Below are 19,289 nucleotides of genomic sequence, written 5' to 3'. Positions count from 1 at the left end.
GGATTTGAGTACAGGGTGAATGCTCGGCGGTTGAGATTGAGACGTGCCCTAAGGCATGGAATCTCACCCCTGGTTGGTATGACTGAGAGATGACTCGCAGGGCCGTGGGGTGGCCCAATCTGTAAACTCTGTCTACTTTACTACGCCTCTTTCTGCTCTTTTACCCTTTGTTTCTCTCTTCTATCTCCCTTTGTTTCTCTTTGTGTCTCCCTTCCCCCAACTTTCCCATCCCCCACCCAACCCCTCAATTATTCCTCAATTATTCCTTTTTGAATGGAAGACACTAAAACAACATAAAATAAACTACAATTAAATAACAGTGAAACAAGTATGATCAGACAGCCTATACAAGCTTGATGGTACTTTGTGTTATGTTATGCTTTAATTTGTCTTAGTTTCTGCATACTGTTACTGGTCATTTTGTGCCCTGTATTGGCTGCTTATTGATTTGCACTCTGATGTTATCTTTGTGTTTTCTGAATTTGATCAATAAAACTTTATTGTAAAAAAAAAAAAAAAAAAGGAATAACAGGATGAAATCGCAACAGAATATTTAGCATTAGAATATTGTAGGATTGTATTCACACAATACAATTCCTACAACATGTAGATCTCCCTCCTTCCAAATCTCTCTCTCTCTCTCTCTTTCTCTCTCTCTATATATATATATATATATATATATATATATATATATATATATAATTATAGGGATATACACTGTTGCCAAAAGTATTGGGGCCCTGCCTTTACTTGCACTTTAATTGCATCCCAGTCTTAGTCCGTAGGGTTCAATATTGAGTTGGCCCACGCTTTGCATCTATAATGGCTTCAACTCTTCTGGGAAGGCTGTCCACAAGGTTTAGGAGTTTGTCTATGGGAATGTTTGACCATTCTTTGAGAAGAGCATTTGTGGTCAGGCACTGATATGGACGAGAAGGCCTGGCTCGCAGTCTCTGCTCTAATTCAACCCAAAGGTATTCTATCGGGTTGAGGTCAGGACTCTGTGCAGGCCAGTCAAGTCCCACCTCCTGAAACTCATTCATGTCTTTATGGAGCTTTATATGTGCACTGGTCCAAATCATTTGGTGGAGGGGAGATTAGGGCGTGGGATACTTTTTCAGGAGTTGGGCTTGGCCCCTTAGTTCCAGTGAATGGAACTGTTAAGGTGTCAGCATACCAGGACATTTTGAACAATTTCATGCTCCCAACTTTGTGGGAACAGTTTGGGGTTGACCCCTTCCTGTTCCAACCTGACTGCGCACCAGTGCACAAATAAGAGCTATAAAGACATGGATGAGCAAGTTTGGGGTGGAGGAACTTGGCTGGCCTGCACAGATTCCTGACTTCAACCTGATAGAACAACTTGGGAAGAACTAGAGCGGATAATGCAAGCCAAGCCTTCTCGTCCATATCAGTGCCTGACCTCACAAATGCGCTTCTGGAAGAATAGTCAAACATTCCCATAGACCCACTCCTAAACCTTGTGGACAGCCCTCCCAGAAGAGTTGAAGCTGCTATAGCTGCAAAGGGTGGACCAACTCAATATTGAACCCTATGGCCTAAGACTGGGATGCCAGTAAAGTTCATGTGCATGTAAAGGCAGGTGGTTCAATACTTTTGGTAATATAGTACACAATAAACAACTACATGAACACACCGTACTAAATACATGTAAATTCAAATACTTTACATACAGCAACTAGCCCAGGTTCTTGGGCACCTAACAAAATAAACCAGGGTTTAGAGACTGCACTGCTGGATAAAATGTGGCAAAGAAAATATTAAATGAAAATAAAAATTTTTACTTCTTGTACATTAAGGGACACAGGAAGTCTTAAACCCCTGCCCTATACTGCTGCCTACAGGAGCACTGGACATGGTCAAACAAAAAAAAACTAGACTAGAATAACCCCTCCTATTACCAGAATGCCTATGTTTTTTTTTGCTAGTGTCCTAGGTTGATGAACATCTTTATCTCTGCTATGTGAAATAACCAATTTTTGATAGGTATAGCCAGTTCCTCTTCCATTCCGGCTGAGGTTTTTACTACAGTCATGCAAGCCTTCTGTCTCAAATCAATCCTGCAAATTTTCCTGTAGATTCTCTTATTTACATGTGGCCCTGGAAACCCCTGAGCATCAGCACAGAGACTCTGATTATTATTTGCTTCAGTCTTTGATGAGCTTGTACCGGACACAGTCTACTGCTATTACTTTCTAATTAAGACACTGTTTCGTCTCTTATTGATGCAGTGTGTAGCAGCATAAAACTAGAGGACTAGCTTATCTTCCACATGGGCATCCTGTCGGTACACTTGTTTAAAGCACTTAATCAGCCACGGAAAGTGCATGTAAGAAGTGTTTCATCCCCGTGGCCCTCAAAGGACAAGGTGCTACTTATAACAAGAGCACCTATCTTATAACAAGAGCCCAAGGAACAGACTGCAAAGTCTTCTCCCTTGAGACACCTCAAGCTTGGCTCCCTGTTCATCCAAAAGCTCTCACATTCAAAGTCTGCAAATCTGGATTTTACAGTTTCCAAACGAAGGGGCTCTTGAATCGCAAAGATTTGAATGTCTTAATTCAAGCCCAAAAATGTATCCTTGAATCCACCAGATCTGTGATTGCCTCACCTTCACCAGGGGACTTCTGGCTTCTGTGGATATCAGGAACGCATTTCAGCATGTCACCATCAGGGATGAGCTGATGATTCAGTCCAAACTCAGGGTGTTGCCCATTTGGCAGGAGCTGAGCATTGTATACTGTATAAAAGCACTATTTCCCCCTCATCTTCCAGGACAACTACTTGAGATGATTGGCTCTGCACTCTACAGGAAACACAAATCGGACACAATTTAAAAAGCCTCTGACCCTCAGTTGTTTTGTTTTCCCAGACCCTCCAGGAGCACACTGTAATGTCTGTTGTTTTTTTTATAGGTCTGGTAACTTTGGTTGGTGGACCCCCCTTCTGTTGGTGATATCCAGGACTGGTTGTGGCCATGTCTGGGGTGTTTTTCTGTGTTTATAGACCAAGAAGGGCCCCCTGTATGTATTGTGTTACTTGCCTCCCTGGTGGTTTACAGCATCAACTCCCTTCCATTTCCAGCCTCTAGCTTTGTGGAGAGTCATCTTCATTGTGTCTTCCCTGTGTTGGGTGTACCAAAATGACATCGGAGGACTTCCAGTGATATGACGCACATCCTGGACGTTGTTTTCTTAAGGATCTCAGTGTGGTACAATGCAGTGGATTTGCTGCTTTGGAAACAGTCTGCCAAACGCAGGGCAGACTAGTTTAGCAGTGCAGCCGCGGCCAAAGGAGTCTCACCAGCCGCCTTACGCTCTCCTCTTTGGAGTCTGAGGATGGAGCACCCGCCCGAGTTGAGCCAGCGGTGGCATCTAGGTCCAATACTGCCCCCAAGGTAAGCCCTGCATAAGCCTTTTTTTCGGGTTTTTTTCTAGGTTGACAAACCTGTAAAGAAAAAAAATGTGGGAACTGTAGAGCCAGGCTTTCTGATAGTTATAAAAAAACTATTTTGTGAGGATTGTATTCTGTCAAAGGCAGGTTCTGGGTCTACTGCCTCTTTAAAGGAGTTGATGACTTCTATGAAGGAGGTAGTGACCTCTTTTCGGTCCTTTAAGGACAGAGTAGCCGAGCTAGGACCTTCCACTTCTAAGCCTGTTACTCAGCTAGAGCTCTACCTCTTAGTGTCAAAGACCTTTAGTTCACATAATGTTTCTGACCTGGAAGAAGGCGAGAATCCGGTATCTATATCTGATGAGTCTGCATCAGAGGATGAGGATACTGGTAACTTAACTAGGTATCTTTTTTCCAGTTGAAGACATTGACAAACTGGTGAGGTCAATATATATTTCTGAACAGACCGAGATGCCTCAGCAAGCCCAGTCTGTTCAGGATGAGATGTACAGGGGTCTATAAGGATGGAAATCTAGGTCTTTTCTTCTACATCACTCTCTCAAGGATATATTCCTTTCTGAGTGTAAAGAACCTGAAAAAAGGTTGTTCTGGTCTAGAGGACATGAGCAGGTTTCTTTTTCAGTCCAATTTTGAGGAGGTCTTTTTTTTTCAAATGTCCTAAATTACATGCTCCTATGTCACAAGTATCTAAAAAGTCAGATCTTTCATTAGAGGAATCTGGAGTCCTTAAGGATCAGATGGATAGAAGGGTCGTCTCCTTATTACTTAAGGCCTGGGATGCCTCTGCTTTTTCTTTAGGGCCAGCTGTAGCATCCACCTGTGTTGCTAGGAATTCAGACATGTGGGCCTAACGTCTGGATGACCTTCTCTCCTCCGATACCCCCATAGAGGAGATAAGGTATTCTCTACCCCTTTTTGCCAATTCAGTTGCTTTTTTGGTTGATGCGGCAGCAGATTCTGTAAAATCTGTTGCCAAAACATCAGTACTCATTGATTCAGCTAGACGGGCCATCTGGCTAAAATTTTGGCAAGGTGATCTTGCCTCCAAGGATAAACTTTGTAGCATACCCTTTGAGGGCAAGCTCTTATTTGGTTCTTTCTTAGAGTAAGTCCTAGCTTGTTCCTCTGAGAAGAGTAAATAGTATCCATCTTCTCAAAGGAATAAGCCCCAGAATAAGAGGCCTTTTCGTGGCTTTCAGAACAAAGTTAATTTTAAGACCAATGGGCAACAGGCAAAGAAGAAGTGGTCATTTAACAAAGACAAGCAAAAACTCTTTCCTCCTTCAGCCCCTACTAAAAATCCCCAGTGAAGCTAGAGCGGGGGTAGGAGGGAGATTGTCACATTTTATCAAGGAATGGGCAGAGATTACCAGCAATCCTTTTATCCTCCAAGGTTACCGGTTGAAATTCAAAAACCCCCCCACCCCAGAGGTTTTTTCTTACCCATCTCTCGAGGGACTAAGATGCCATGGTGAATTTGATTGCAATGTGGGAAACGGAGGGGGTTATTTCTCCCGTTTCGGAAAATCAAAAATTCAGAGGATTTTATTCTTGCGTCTTTCTGGTGAACAGATTCATAGTCTACAGATGATTCCAAATCTGTTATTACCAGGAGTGTTCATGGTAATCCTTGATCTTCAGGACGCTTACCTTCATGTACCAATCTGCCAGAATCCTCAAAAGTTCCTCAGATTTGCAGTTCTCATGGAGAATGGTCCAAGTTATTTGCAGTTCAGAGCCCTTCCTTTTGGTCTCTCAGCAGCACCAAGGATTTTCACAAAAATCATGGCTGAAGTCATGGCCTAGTTTAGAATACAGAGGGATCATTCCATAATGGGAGGAGCCTTGTTCAGGATCTGCAATGATCTTGCGGACCTTTCAGAAATTGGGGTGGAAGGTCAATCGGCAAAAGTCTTGTCTGGTTCCCTCCCAGGGCATGCCCTTTTTGGGTTAGCTAATAGACACAGTTGCCCAAAAGATTTTTCTTCCAGAAGAAAAGATTTTAAAGATTCTTGTCTCTGTTCAGGCCCAATTGCATTCCAGGCTCCTTCAGGTGTTTCTTCTATGTCAAGGGGATCGCCGAAAAAGCTCTTTGAATCCACTCATACAGGTTCCAAGAGAGGATTTTCTCAATCTGTCCTGGTGGGAGCAAAGGGAACATCTGCATGGAGGGAAGGACTGGGCACAGTATTCCCCAATGAAAATTACTACAGATGCCAGTCTGTTGGACTGGGGAGCTCACTTGGGGGACTGGCAGGTCCAGGGAGCCTGGCTGCCAGAGGCAGCATGCCAGTCATCGAATTTCAGAGAACTGTTAGCAGTGGGGAAGGCTTTAATTTCTCTGAAGGAGAGGGTCAATTCAAAAGACCTATTTTTTTCAGACAATGCCATGACTGGCATACCTAAACAAGCAGGGGGTCACTCACTTGGATACTCTTCTGTTGTTAAGCCAGCAGATTCTGTTCTGGGCAGAGAACAATGTCTCTTCAGTCAGGGCGGTGCACATCAGTGGGACAGTGAATGTTCTGGCGGATCTGAGCAGAGTAAACATCAGTACCAGCAGTTGGGACCTGAATCAAAACACATTCCAGGAGATCCTGTTAAGGTGGGGTGTTCCCCAGAGTGGATCTTTTTGCATCCAGTCTCAACAAAAAACTACCAGCTTTCTTCTCGCTGGAAAGAGAGACTGAGTTCTTAGGAACAGATGTGCTCTTTCCCGTGGAATTTCACTCTAGCCTACGCCTTCCCTCCATTTCCGCTCTTACCACTGGTGGTTCGGAAGATTGTTCAGGATCAAGCAGAATTAACCCTGATTGCCCCTTTGTGGGCCAGGAGGAGTTGGTGGTTCTCCTCACTGAGAGATCTCTCAATAGAACCCCCCTGGCAGGGCGTAGGGATCTTCTCCGTCAGGGGCAAGTTTGATTGAAAATGTATACTTTATTTTGCAAGAAAATATACAAAAAACAAATAGGGTACATTCCACTCTGTACTGCGACGCAGCGCATAAATACACTACATAACAATACAGTTCCAAGCATACAAATAAATTACTTTTATCCTGCGGTATGATGCCTGATGTGTTGCGCAGAGTAATGGTACCCCGAAACATCACATCATGCATGACGCCGCATTACCCTGAAAGCATTACTTCCATAAACATGTCAGAAAAGTCAAGTCATACTGTCAAATCAAATGGCATTTCAGTGAGCAACAGGTGTGATGAGGGGGGGTGGGGAAGGTGGGGTAGGGAGGGGGGAAAATAGAGTTCACAGGCCCAAAGCTTTATTGAACTGCCAAAGGATACATATTGGGGGGGGCAGGGGAAATCTTCAGACCTCCTCCTCCTCCTTAAAGTCCATCAAGTGATAGTCTCTGAGTAGACTGTGGACCAGTCTGCGACAGTCTTTGATGGACATCCTCTCGCTCTGGTGGATGAGGCGCTTTCTTGGGGCACCAGACAGCATCCTTAAAGCAGCACAGCACCCGCCAGGCACTATCAATGTCCTCCTGTGAATGAGTTCCACAGAAGAGTCCGTTCAACACACCAAAGTGTGTGATAGCAGTCTGTGGTACAAAGTCTTTGAAATCGGGTTCCAGAGCCCTCAACAGGCCCTGTGCAAAGGGACACTCCCAGAAAACATGCAAGGCAGTTTCCTCCTGGATGATGCAAATGGGGCAGTGTCTGTATCTGCACAGGTTTCTGGCATGCATGAATGTCCTGAGAGGCAACCCCCCTTGGATTGCTCTCCATGCCAGATCTTTGTGCCTGTTGGTGAGTCTCTTTAAAGAAACATTCCTCCAGACCACTTTGCAAGTGGCTGAAGGGAGGCCTGGAACAGTCTCAACAATGTCCGATGCTCTAATCAACTTGTGGATAGTTTTTGGCTTCCACAAGTCGGGCTTCACTCCATGTAGCCCCAGCTCCTTAATAAACTTGAAAGTGTCCAAGTAGTACCAAGGAGTGTCCCAGTTGTAGGTGATGGAGCTGTCCCATTTGTCCCATCCAAGGGACCTCCAAAGAGGCAGGCGGTAAAAACAAGACATGGAGTTACCACCAGAGTCTACAGTTCTGTCAACCAAAGTTCTGTGGATGCAGTTACAGGCAAAGAACACCTTCAGTAGAGTGGCGATGTCAGGCACGCCCTTACCGCCCTTGAGGGGTTCCTTGAACATCACCACCCGCTTTACTCTGTCCATTTTGGAGCTCCAGATGAAGTGAAAGATCGCTCTGGTGATGGCCTTGCAGGTGTTAACCCAGGGGGAGCAGGCCTGGGCGAGGTACTGCAACACAGGGAGGATCTCACTGTGGAAGTACCAGTGTTTTTTACCTTCGATGGTGAGTTTTCAGAGGCTCCAAAGTCCAAACTTTTGTCGCATTTTAGTCAGTCTTTCTTCCCATGACTTCAGGGCTGCGCCCTCAGCTCCAAGCCAGACCCCGAGAATTTTGATGAAGTCTGCTTTGATGCTGAAGGGCATGGGTGCAGAAGAAGGCAGGAACAACTTTCCGAAGAGCATGACTTCCGACTTCCCGCAGTTGACCTTTGCCCCTGAAGCTTGGCCGAAGTCCTCACAGGTCTGGGCGAGTGTGTCGATGGAGCACCGGTCGGCACAGAACACCGTCACATCATCCATGTAGAGTGAGCACTTGACCTCCCGTCTGTCCGGTCCTGGTGCGGTGATCCCTCTGATCTCTGGGTTCCGTCTGATGCTTCAGGCGAAGAGCTCTATACAACAGACAAAAAGCAGAGGTGAGAGAGGGCAGCCTTGTCTGACCCCAGACAACACTGGAAAGGGGTCAGTTTTTCAACCATTCACCAACTCCACACTACAGATGTCATTATACATTACATTTACATATGAACAATACATTTCCCCAAGACCAAACCTGCGTAGAGCGCTGCACATAAACTCATGGGAGACGCGGTCAAAGGCCGCGTGCACATGGTGGCCATGAATGTACTGGACCGTGTCCCGGACAAGCGCAAGGCTATCCGCAATCCTGCGACCAGGAATGCCACAAGTCTGATCTGGGTGGATGATCTGTCCAATGACAGACTTCAGCCTGTTGGCCACAACCTTGGCGAGGATTTTGTAGTCCACGTTCAGAAGAGAGATCGGACACCAATTTTGCAGGTCCGATCTCTCTCCTCAGTGACGGAGGCATTCTGCCCTCCACCACCATCTCCTTATACAGCTCGAGCAGGTCCGGGCCCACGAGATCCTACAGCGTTGCATAAAGTTCAACTGGGAGACCATCGCAGCCCGGGGTCCTGCCCCGCCTAAAGGATTTAGCGGCAGAATGCAGCTCCTCCTACACCAAAGGGGCGTCGATGGCCGATGAACCTGCAGGATCAATTGGGTTAGAGATACCTGACAGGAACCTGTCGGCTGCCTGTGTGTCTGTTGTTTTCGGGGAGTAGAGGTTGGTGTAGTAGTCGCTGACCACTTGCATCACAGCCTCTTTTCCCTTTTGGAGTGTTCTGGTCTCGTCATGCAGCTCTGACAAGGGTGTGTGTCCTGAGTGGAGTTTCCTGAAAAAGAAAGAGTTACACTTCTCACCTTTCTCAAGATTCTCCACCTTGGCACGGAAGACAATGTGCCTGGATTCTTCCTCAAAGTGCCCTTTCAGGCTCTTCTTGGTGTCCTCCAGGTCCTGCCTAACGTCCCAGCCGCAGTGGCGAAGGTCCTGCAGGGACTGCAACTGACGTTGCAGTCTCCTGAGTTCCCTCTTCCTGGCACACACTTTCTGGCATCCCCTTGCCTGAAAGGCACCTCCACTACTGGCTCTGGTCCATCGCTATCGCGCTGGTCCCCATTGGGCCGTTTAGCGGAGGTGGCGGGTTCTTCTGCTGTTGGGCTCCTTGGCTCCCGTTTCCGGCTTCCTGTTGGTCCACTGGTGGGGGTGGAAGGGAGGATGGGGAAGTCCTCCAGGGAGGACAGTTCCGGGGTGGGTGGGGGGGGAGCGCGGGGAGGGTCTCCTCCGGCACAGAGGGGGTGGGTGGGGGTGTGCTGGAGGCAGGGGAGGGGCCGGGACAGGGGTCTATGCGGGTGGTGGGAGTGGACTTACCAGTGGCCTTCCGAGGCTCCTTTGCTTTTTCCAGCTGCTTCTTCCCGGTGCTGGCGGATGGCTTGCCCTGGATCAGGGCTCCAGCGTAAGTCCGGGTCCTCTGGGGGCAGTGTTTGAACACATGCTTGGCCGCTCCACAGAGGTTGCAGGCTTTGGACCTTGGACAATCCTTGGTCTCGTGGCCTGTGACCCTACAGAACCTGCAAGCAAGCTCTGTACAATCCTTACCCATATGTCCGGTGTGGCTACACCTATTACAGGTGTAGGGTATCCCGGGATAGAATAGGATTCCTGCGGAGTTGCCCAGGGAGAAGCACGGCTGCAGGTGCTGGATGTCCCCCGAAGGGTCCTTCCTAAATTTGCAGAGCACAGACCACTTACCTATCCAAAAGCCATTGGCATCGAAGATACGGACAGGGTCCTTCACCACGGTGAAGAACCTCTGAAGGTAGGTGGCTATGTCCTTACCTGGGGTATGGGGGTTCCTCATGGCCACCATCACCCTCTTTTCGTCCCGTGTTATGGGGCAGTTTGCAGCAAACTTACGGAAAGGGGATTCAGGACCACTCGTCTTCACCATCTCCCAATATCTTCTGCAGACCTGGAACGACACAAAAGTTATGAAGAAAATACCTTTTGTGAAGGCCTGAACGCTTTGTCTAATGTCATATGCAAAGGTCACATATTTGAGTGAAATAGTAAATACAGTGTAATGATACATTGTTACACTATTACTCAATGGCACTTGCAGACTGTAGTGCAGAACCCTCATATATTCAATAATTGTTCTATTGAGCATTATTTCGTTTTGATACTGCTTATTTATATTTTATTGGAGAGTGGGGTGTGTTGGGGATATTTTTTTTTTCTTGTCTGTATTCCAGTAAACAGGAGCAATCTTATAAAAAGTGCTGTCTTGGAGGCATAATAAAAAATATATTTTTGTAATACTCCTTTTTCTGGTGGCTAATATATATATATATTTGTTTTCAAGGCCGTATCATGCTCTGCTGCTACTGAAGGATGAAAAAAGTTTACTGAATGACCTTCCACTTGATTGCTCTCCAGCTTTAGTGAGAATTATTAAGTCTGCAACTGCTGTAAAGAATCTCCAGCAGCTGGCTCAAGATGCTGACCTCGCCCTACTGCAGGTGACTTGGAAACCTTCATAGAAGTTTAATGCCGGCTGTTACCTATACTAAAGAGTGTTTTTGAATATGTATCGCATGCAAAATTATTACGAAAAGCCAACATGAAGAAAGGTTGGCTTTGACGTAATTACATTACAAATCCAAAACCAGAGACGGCATAGAGAAGTCATATTAGGTTGTTCGTTAGCAGTGTGCTGACAGCTATATAGCTTTAGTTAGAAAAGAAATGTCTTATTTTCAAAGCAGCAAAGGCAGCTAACAGTATGGGAAATGCATGAGACTGTCTTCAAACCACAGCTCTTTTGCCAAATGATAAACATGGTGGGGTGTCGCTAGTGTATACTTGTAACTATTTTGTATTTGTAGTATGGGCAGCAATATTGTTTTTATTAGAGCCTATTTCTTTTTCATACAGCGTGGGACACAGAGTTAGGCTAATATTCATTAGCTGCTGGGTTATATTTCATCTCCAGGTGAATGGACACTGGTAGACAGGAAGTGACCCCCATATAACCCCTCCCATACAGGAAGCACATCCGTGTTTTAGCAGTGTCTGCAAGGTGGATGGCATGGTTTGTTTGAGCTCTCTGACCTCCAGGTCTCTAGTCCCACAAGTGGTTCTTAAATTAATCAAGGGATTGACAGATAAGATCCATTTGACACAGGCTTTATATGCTTAGATAAATGGTATCTGAGCCTCGCAAAGAAGACTCAAGATCCTGCAAGGTTTTGCCTGTAATGCGGCCTCCGGGGGCTGGACCCTGCGAAGTGGAATCCTTGACACCACAGCACTAAGGCATTCCTGCAGGGTGCTGTACAGGTCCAAGTGAGTGGTCCCTAAACATGAAAAGGGAACAGTGTCCATGAAGGTCCTCAAGTGACAGGAACACGCCGTGAAGGGTGAAGTTTGGGCTCTTAGTGTCTAAACTGCCCTGTGCCTGGACAAGGTAAGTGAAACCCCTTTATTTAATATTGTGGGGTGTCCCAATGATTGTAACAATCGGCCAAGCTAGCTAGAGGCTGGTCACCTGTGTGCGGTGACCATACGGGGGAGTTTTGGTCTAGCTGTGGGTGTTTGCACAGTGTACCTTTTTTCTGCTGGTGTCTGGCTATTTTTTTTACCTGTATGATGGCACACTGTCGTGTGCCATTTCACCTTGGTTCACCATGGTGCATGTGCGTTCTCAAGAGTGCCACTGTGCTCAGCAGTTATTTGTTTGGTGGCCATGGCGCACATGCATTCACAAGAGTGCCGCTGGACTAAGCAGTTTGACAGCCATGGCGCATGCGGCTTCGCCTCACATGCTCAGCAGCCTTTATCTGGGCGTACGAAGATTTGTGCCATAGGCAAATACAACCATGCACGTTCGCCAGGACTGTGCATACGCACGCATGCACAGAATGTTATGGCGCATAGCCGGCTTATTTAAGCTGTATATGCCAAGCATGCGTGATAGCTCCCCCTCCCTGGAGCCTCCTAGTTTGGTGCAGTAATGGGCTGAGGATGGGGAAGAGCTAAAAACTCAGGAATCTGTGGAGGGTGTCTACTTCCGAGCAATCTGGACAAGAAGATATCCAGTTGATGTCTGCCTCTCAGTTGCAGAGGCTTTTCATCCTGACTCTGACCTGACTCTGCCTTTGTTACCTCTTGCAGAGGTGACTGAGCCCCCCTGGTCCTACTAGGATCCCTGAGGCCTCTTCAGGCCGCACAGGATTTCCCCCTACACCCCCTGCTGGTACAGGCAGTGTATGCTGATTGGGAACAATCCATTTTTATATCCCATGGCTGAAAAGTTTGTTAAAAAAAGGGAGCATGCCAGCCGTAGATGCAGCAGTCTCTTCCTTAAACAAGAACTTAATTTTTCCGGTAGATAAGACCCTGTTGACAAGAAATTGGAGTCATTATTAAAGGCTTCCGTTTCTTTGGCCAGTTCAACTATTCAGCCAGCTGTTGCAGCAATTGGTATCTGCCAGTCCGTAAAGGATCAAGTCAAACGGCCTGATAGGCCTAACCAGGGGAATGATCTGCCTGAAAATAAGACCGATATTACTCGAGCGCTGTGTTTTGCTGTTGATGTCTTAAAAGGATTCAATACAGCAGTTTTCTCGTTTGGCTCTCTGGTCTATACATACGCGCAGACTTTTGCGGCTTAAGAACTGGTCAGCTGAGCTTCCTTTTGAAAAGTTATGGGGAACATTTATTTGGTGATCCTTTTGACAAATATATCCAAAAGATTTCCAGAGAGAAGAGTTCTTTACTTCCTGTGAAGAAAAGCACCAGGTGTGCCTTGTTTACAACTTCAGGGACTGCTTCCTCAAATGTCTCGGCGCCAAGATAATTCTGCCGCCAACAGGGCGCTAGAGCCAAGGGCAAGTCGTAAGGCCGGGGCCAGAAAAAGCCCTCGGTCCAAAACTCTTCTAAACCCAGCACCAAACCCTCCTTTTGAGGGGGGGGGCTGCTGCACTTTGCATACATTTGGAGAACAATAATTCAGGACGAGTGGGTCACCTCAATTATATCCCACGGTTACAAGCTGGAGTTGCGGGAGGTTTTTAAGATCCAGCATTGCCTCGGATCCTCCAAAAAGAGACTTATTGTTTCAGGTACTACATCATTTAGTGCATTTTTGGACCTAAGATCCCTGAACCAGCCTTGCCCCAGATGGAAGATTTTTTAGCCTCCATTGATATAAAGGACACGCACTTGCATGTACCTATCTTTCAGCCTCATCAGAGATTCCTGCAATTTGCAGTAGAGGAACGACATTTTCAGTTTGTGGCTCTACCCTTCGGGCTTGCTACAGCTCCACAGGTGTTCACAAAGGTCCTAGCACCAGTACTGGGTCTTTTAAGGGCTCAAGGGATCCTGGTTCTCGGGTATCTGGACGACCTCCTGCTCAGAGATCACTCACTACAGATCATTCTAGAACACAGCATAACATGCACAGTGCTGTATTTGGAAGCTTAGGCTAGATCATAAATACCGAAAAGGTCAACCTTGAGACCAGCTCAAAGTCTAAAGTATTTAGGTCTGATCCTAGATAAGGTCCAAGCAAGAGTATTCTTGCCACCCGCAAGGATCTGTGCCCTGAAGAATCGGGTGCGTCAGATAAGGGGCACCAGACAAACCTCCATTTGGCTCTCTGATTCTTCTAGGGAGGATGGTATCCTCCGAGGTGGTGCCCTATGCCCAGTTCCTTTCCATGCCTCTGCAACAAGACATATTGTTGGCTTGGAACAGGAGAGGACAAGCCCTGGATTATCCAATGTCCTTATCTCCTTGGGCACCCTTAAGCCCAAACTGGTGGTTGCAGGATCAGAACCTGCGAAAGGGAAGACTGGCTACAGATGCCAGTGTCTCAGGCTGGGAAGAGACCCTAGAAAGGCTCATAGCTCAGGAGAAATGGTCAAGGACAGAACACATCCTGCTTATCAACATCCTGGAATTACAAACGGTACGATTGTCCCTATGGTCCTGGATGATGGAGCTTCAGGATTGCCCTACCAGGGTTCAGTCTGACACTGCCACTGCAGTGACCTATATAAACCAACAAGGCGGTACCAGCTCTGAAGGAGCATGTGCCGATTCAATCGGCAGTCCATATCCCAGGAGTAGAGAACTAGAAGGCAGATTATCCCAGCCGCCAGGAAATCTGCCCGGGGGAATGGTCCCTACAACCAGAAGTTTTCCAGGAAATTTGCCAACTTTGGGGATGTCTAGAGGTTGACCTACTGTCATCCAGGTTCAACAGGAAGCTACATCAGTTTGTGTCCCGAATAAGAGATCCTCTCGCAATTGGAGAAGATGCTCTGGTAGTTCCATGGAGCCAGTACTCCCTGGTTTATGCTTTCCCTCCGATCCCTTTCCTTCCACATTTGTTGCGCAGGATTCGGAAGGAGGGAGTTCCAGTTATTCTGGTGATACCAGCCTGGCCCAGAAGGCCCTGGTTCCCAGACATTGTGAGACTAACAATAGAAGGGCCATGGATGCTTCCATGGTGCCCCAATCTACTGTCTTAAGGTCATATATTCCACCCCAATTTAGAGTGTATAAATTTGATGGCATGGCTATTGAAGCCAGGGTGTTAAAAGAACGTGGTATCTCGAGATCAGTGGTGTCTACCCTAGTGAATGCTAGAAAAGCTATCACTAGGAAGATCTATCATACAATCTGGAAGAATTATATTGCTTGGTGTGAAGCCAAAAAGTGGCATCTTTGGAAATATGTGATTGGGCGAATTCTCTTTTCTACAGTCAGCTGTGGGAATCAAATTGGCTTAGAGTACAATCAGAGGTCACGTTTCGGCCCTATCAGTATTCTTCCAAAGGCCTTTAGCCTCTCATTCACTGGTCCAAACTTTTATGCAGGGGGCAACTCTCTTGCTTCCCCCCAATAGGTCATCTATGTGTCCTTGGAACTTGTCTGTGTTACAGAAACAACCATTTGAACCTATCAAGGAACTTCCATTAGCCTTGTCACGCAAGCTAGCCTTCCTGGTGGCTATTCTCTCAGCCTCGTTCGGTGGAAGAGAGATGACTGTATTCTTTGGACGTTGTCCGGGCAGTCAAGGTTTATGTGTCCAGATCTGTGGAGATCCAAGGATCAGACTCCTTTTTTGTTTTGCCAAAGGGACCCAAGAAGGGGCAGGCAGCTTACAAAGTTCCATTGCCAATTGGGTCCGTCAATTGGTCATTCAGCCCCATGGTCTGAAACATAAAGCTCCTCCCTTTAGGGTGAGAGCTCATTCTACCACTGTGGAGTGTAGAAACCTCCTGGGCTTTTCGCCATCAGATATCTGTGGCTCAGATTTGTAAGGATGCTACCTGGTCTTCAGTGCAAATGTTCACAAATTTGTATCAAGTGGATGTTCGAGCAGCCGAGGATTTGGCTTTCGGCCGGAGTGTAATAAGTTATAAGTTCTGATGGCTGTTGTTTGGCAGGGTGTCTCCCTCCCCTCAAGGCTATTGCTCTGGGATGTCCCAGCAGGTAATGAATGTTAGCCGCCTAACTCTGTGTCCAATAATGTATGAAAAAGAAAATAGTATTTTTTCGTCATACTTGCCTGTAAGATCCTTTTCTTTGAGTACATCATGGGGCACAGAGATCCCTCCCCTCTTTTTGAGTATTCAGTGCTTGCTACAAAACTTAAGTAATTCCTGTATGGGAGGGGTTATATAGAGGATCACTTCCTGTCTAGAGACCTTTGGTTTACCAGTGTCCATTCACCTGGAGATGAGGTATAACCCATCAGGTAATGAATATTAGCTTAAGTCTGTGTGCCATGATGTACTAAAAGAAAAGGATTTTACAAGTATCCTATTTTTCCATATTTAAACATGCCCTCATACACATAGCTATACAAATTTCGGTCTGGTTATTTTTACAACTCTCAAATATTTTGCAGCCACCACATCTAAACAATGAACTTTAAGAAAAAATTGCAGTTCCATGTTAAACCTCCATATCAGATTCATAATAAACACAGACCTCAGGTTAATCTTTGGGAGAGGATCGGTGAAGTTAAGTGGCAGCGATCGGCATGCTGTTAAATGAGTATCTGATCTGTTGTATCAAAGCTAATCCCCCTAATAAAAGGAGATTTCTATTTCCATAGGCTGTACCTGTCACCCCCTTATAGAAGCAATAAAAGTTTGCATAGGCGACTGAAGTAGACTGCAGTTGTAGAGGGGGAAGTACTGTGAATGTCCACTGCTAGATATCTGTATATACAATATTTAAGGCACTGCAGTTTTTATCAGTATCTAAGGCTGTGCACTAATATGGGTTAGGTAAAGAGGCAACAAAATAATCAGCACCTTGAAACACTTTGCCTTTGTAAATAGCCTAGTGCAATCTAAAGGGGGCTTATTATAATTAGAACAGGGCAAAGGTCCCCCTATAACCAAGCAACTCCTTATCTTAAATGTTGAGTACACTACAGCAATGTACCACAACACCAGTCCTTAACCACTTGCCTACTGGGCACTTAAATTTTGCGCTATAAATGAAAAAAGACTGAAAATTTTGAAAAAAAAAACACATTTTTCTTTGTTTCTGTGATAAAATTATGCAAATGATTAATTTTTCTTCAGAAATTCTATACTGCTACATATCTTTGGTAAAAGTAACCCAAATTAGTGGATATTATTTGGTCTTTGTGAAAGTTAGAGTGTCTACAAGCTGTGGTGCAAATCATAAAAAATTTATCACATCTGATGTACTGGTGGCCCATCTCATTTCTTGCGACCCTAACAAGCCAGGAAAGTACAAATACCCCCCAAATGACCCCTTTTTGGAAAGTAGATGTTCCAAGGTATTTAGTAAGAGGCATAGTGAGGTTTTTGGTGTTGTGATTTTTTTCTCACAATTCTTTGCTAATAAAAAAAAAATTGTTTTTTTCCCCCCACAAAATTGTCATTGTAATAGGTTATTTTTTCTCACATGGCATATGTATACCACAAATAATTCACCAAAATACATTTTGCTACTCCTCCTGAGTATTACGATATGACATGTGTGGGACTTTTTCACAGCCTGTACACTTAGAGAGACCCAACATGCAGGGAGCGCCGTCACGTGTTCTAGGAGCATAAATTACACATCTAACTTGTTGACTACCTATTACACTTTTGAAGGCCCTGGAGCACCAGGACAATGACACATGACACTGACGTGGCACTGATGACACATGGCACCGATGACAGTTGGAACTAATATGTGCCACTGATGACAGATGGCACTAATATGTGGCACTGATGACACGTGACACTGATGTGGCACTGATGACAGATGGCACTAATACGTGGCACTGATGACAGATGGCACTAATATGTGGCACTAATACTTGGCATTGATGACACCTGACACTGATGACATGTGGCACTAATTCGTGGCACTGGGGACAGGTGGCATGGATAGGTGGCACTGGGGACAGGTGGTACTGGGGACAGATGACACTTATAGGTGGTACTGGGGACAGATGACACTGATAGGTGGCACTGGGGACAGGTGGTATTGATAGGTGGCACTGAGGACACATGGCACTGATGGGTTGCACTGGGGATAGGTGTAGTGATATATTATATGTATAGTGTGGGTAGATGATTAATTAGTTCTTATAAGTACTCTTCCGCAGCAACCCAATTCTTCCAGAGAGATGCACTTTATTGACTTCCAATACAGAACAAAGTCTTGCAACAGATGACCCAATCCAACAGAGTAAATCTTATCAATATAGTAAATATTCAGAGCCCCATGTTTCCTCAGACCTTGGTGCCTTCATGACCACACACCCAGACAAGACTGACTGAATGCCAGCTTGAATGTCCTCTCAAGTACTGGTCTGACACGGGGGGGTTCTGCTAGGTCAACCAAATGTTTCCCATGAATACCTCCCTCCAATCTAATTACCATCAATAAATACTTTTTCTATGGTCCTACATCTTCCTTAAGTTAAAACAATGTATCCATTGAAATGTTCAATTAGCTTAACAGGCCATACCTCACACACCCAGGTAGACTCGCATAAGATTAACACATCAAAGGGTCTTCAGCTGTCCCTTTGATATGTTAAAATGCAGTTGGCTTGGACAAGTCACTCAGTCAACTGAAATCTATATATATATATATATAAATATATACTTATATATTACAACATATACCCCCACTTGGGTCAGTTCTAACTACTAGAACTGACCCATAAATCAAACAACAAAAAAAATATCATCATGATTTAAGGTAATGAATGCTTTACAATGGCTCATATAAAATATGAAGATGAAACTGGTTACATCTCTCTTCACCAGCCTCTAAAATATCCCCATGAAACAGTTGTTAGATAATATAACTTTAGACCATGACTGGAAAAGGATTTGGTAAACATCCGTGGTCATATAGCTGTTAGGCCTTATTATATCACATCAAGATCTTGAATATTGCGCAAAGACGAGCTGATGTCACAGTCCATTCTTCGGTCTGACTTCATCACATCTCTCACCATCTCACTGAAAGTAAACTTGGTATGCTCTGGGAGCTCCAATCCACAGTCCAGGATTCTCTCATCTCCAGGCTCAAGGTTTTCATTTTTAAAGATGCTTCTACACAAATATTCTACTTTCATCTTCATAATAAATGTAATGATCAATGTACCAGCACTCAGTTTCAAGGTCAAAAGGTTTGGATATGGCAGTAAAAACTCTGTGCTGCAAAATATTTACTCGCGCTTGACATTCATGAGTCCATCTGAGCATTTTACAATTCACATCTGCTTCTTTCCATTTCCTATTTGAGCAACGATGACCTGTTGTGTACCTGTCAAGTACCTGAATTTGTTGATTGCCAGCCACAATTTATTTTTGTAAGTTGCCGTAGGCCGACCCCTCATAGCTTTCAATAGAGTAGTTACTTGGATCATTCAGTCCATAATTCCACCTGAATGGTATACCCTCATACGATGGTTCAGATAGAATCAGCGTGACATCAGTGTTTATTAGATCTTCTATCCAGACAAAGCGGCAGTGGAAATTCTTGCCAGTATCCTCACCATGAAAGGTAGAAAGGTATTTTTCATCTATATGTGTCATAGCCTTTAGTATATTATAAACAACTGATTCAACAAAGTTTCAAATCATGACTG

The 19,289-nt window shown here is 45.3% G+C and overlaps 1 protein-coding gene across 4 annotated transcripts in view; it reads left to right on the top strand.

The window, feature by feature from the left end:
* Nucleotides 1–19,289, top strand: part of NPRL3 (NPR3 like, GATOR1 complex subunit) — a 366,504-nt gene that overhangs the window by 173,455 nt on the left and 173,760 nt on the right. For all 4 annotated transcript variants that reach the window (XM_077448801.1, XM_077448799.1, XM_077448800.1 and 1 more), the window contains one exon: nt 10,497–10,653. In XM_077448801.1, coding sequence (XP_077304927.1) covers nt 10,497–10,653 — 157 coding nt within the window. The remainder of the gene's footprint in view (nt 1–10,496; nt 10,654–19,289) is intronic.

This window comes from Lithobates pipiens, unplaced genomic scaffold (genome assembly GCF_037356315.1).
Source record: "Lithobates pipiens isolate NorthernLeopardFrog02 unplaced genomic scaffold, aLitPip1_a1.2 Scaffold_22, whole genome shotgun sequence".
Lineage (NCBI taxonomy): Eukaryota > Metazoa > Chordata > Amphibia > Anura > Ranidae > Lithobates > Lithobates pipiens.
The sequence above is the reverse complement of the archived record's forward strand: the minus strand, read 5'-3'. Positions and strand labels throughout refer to the sequence as shown.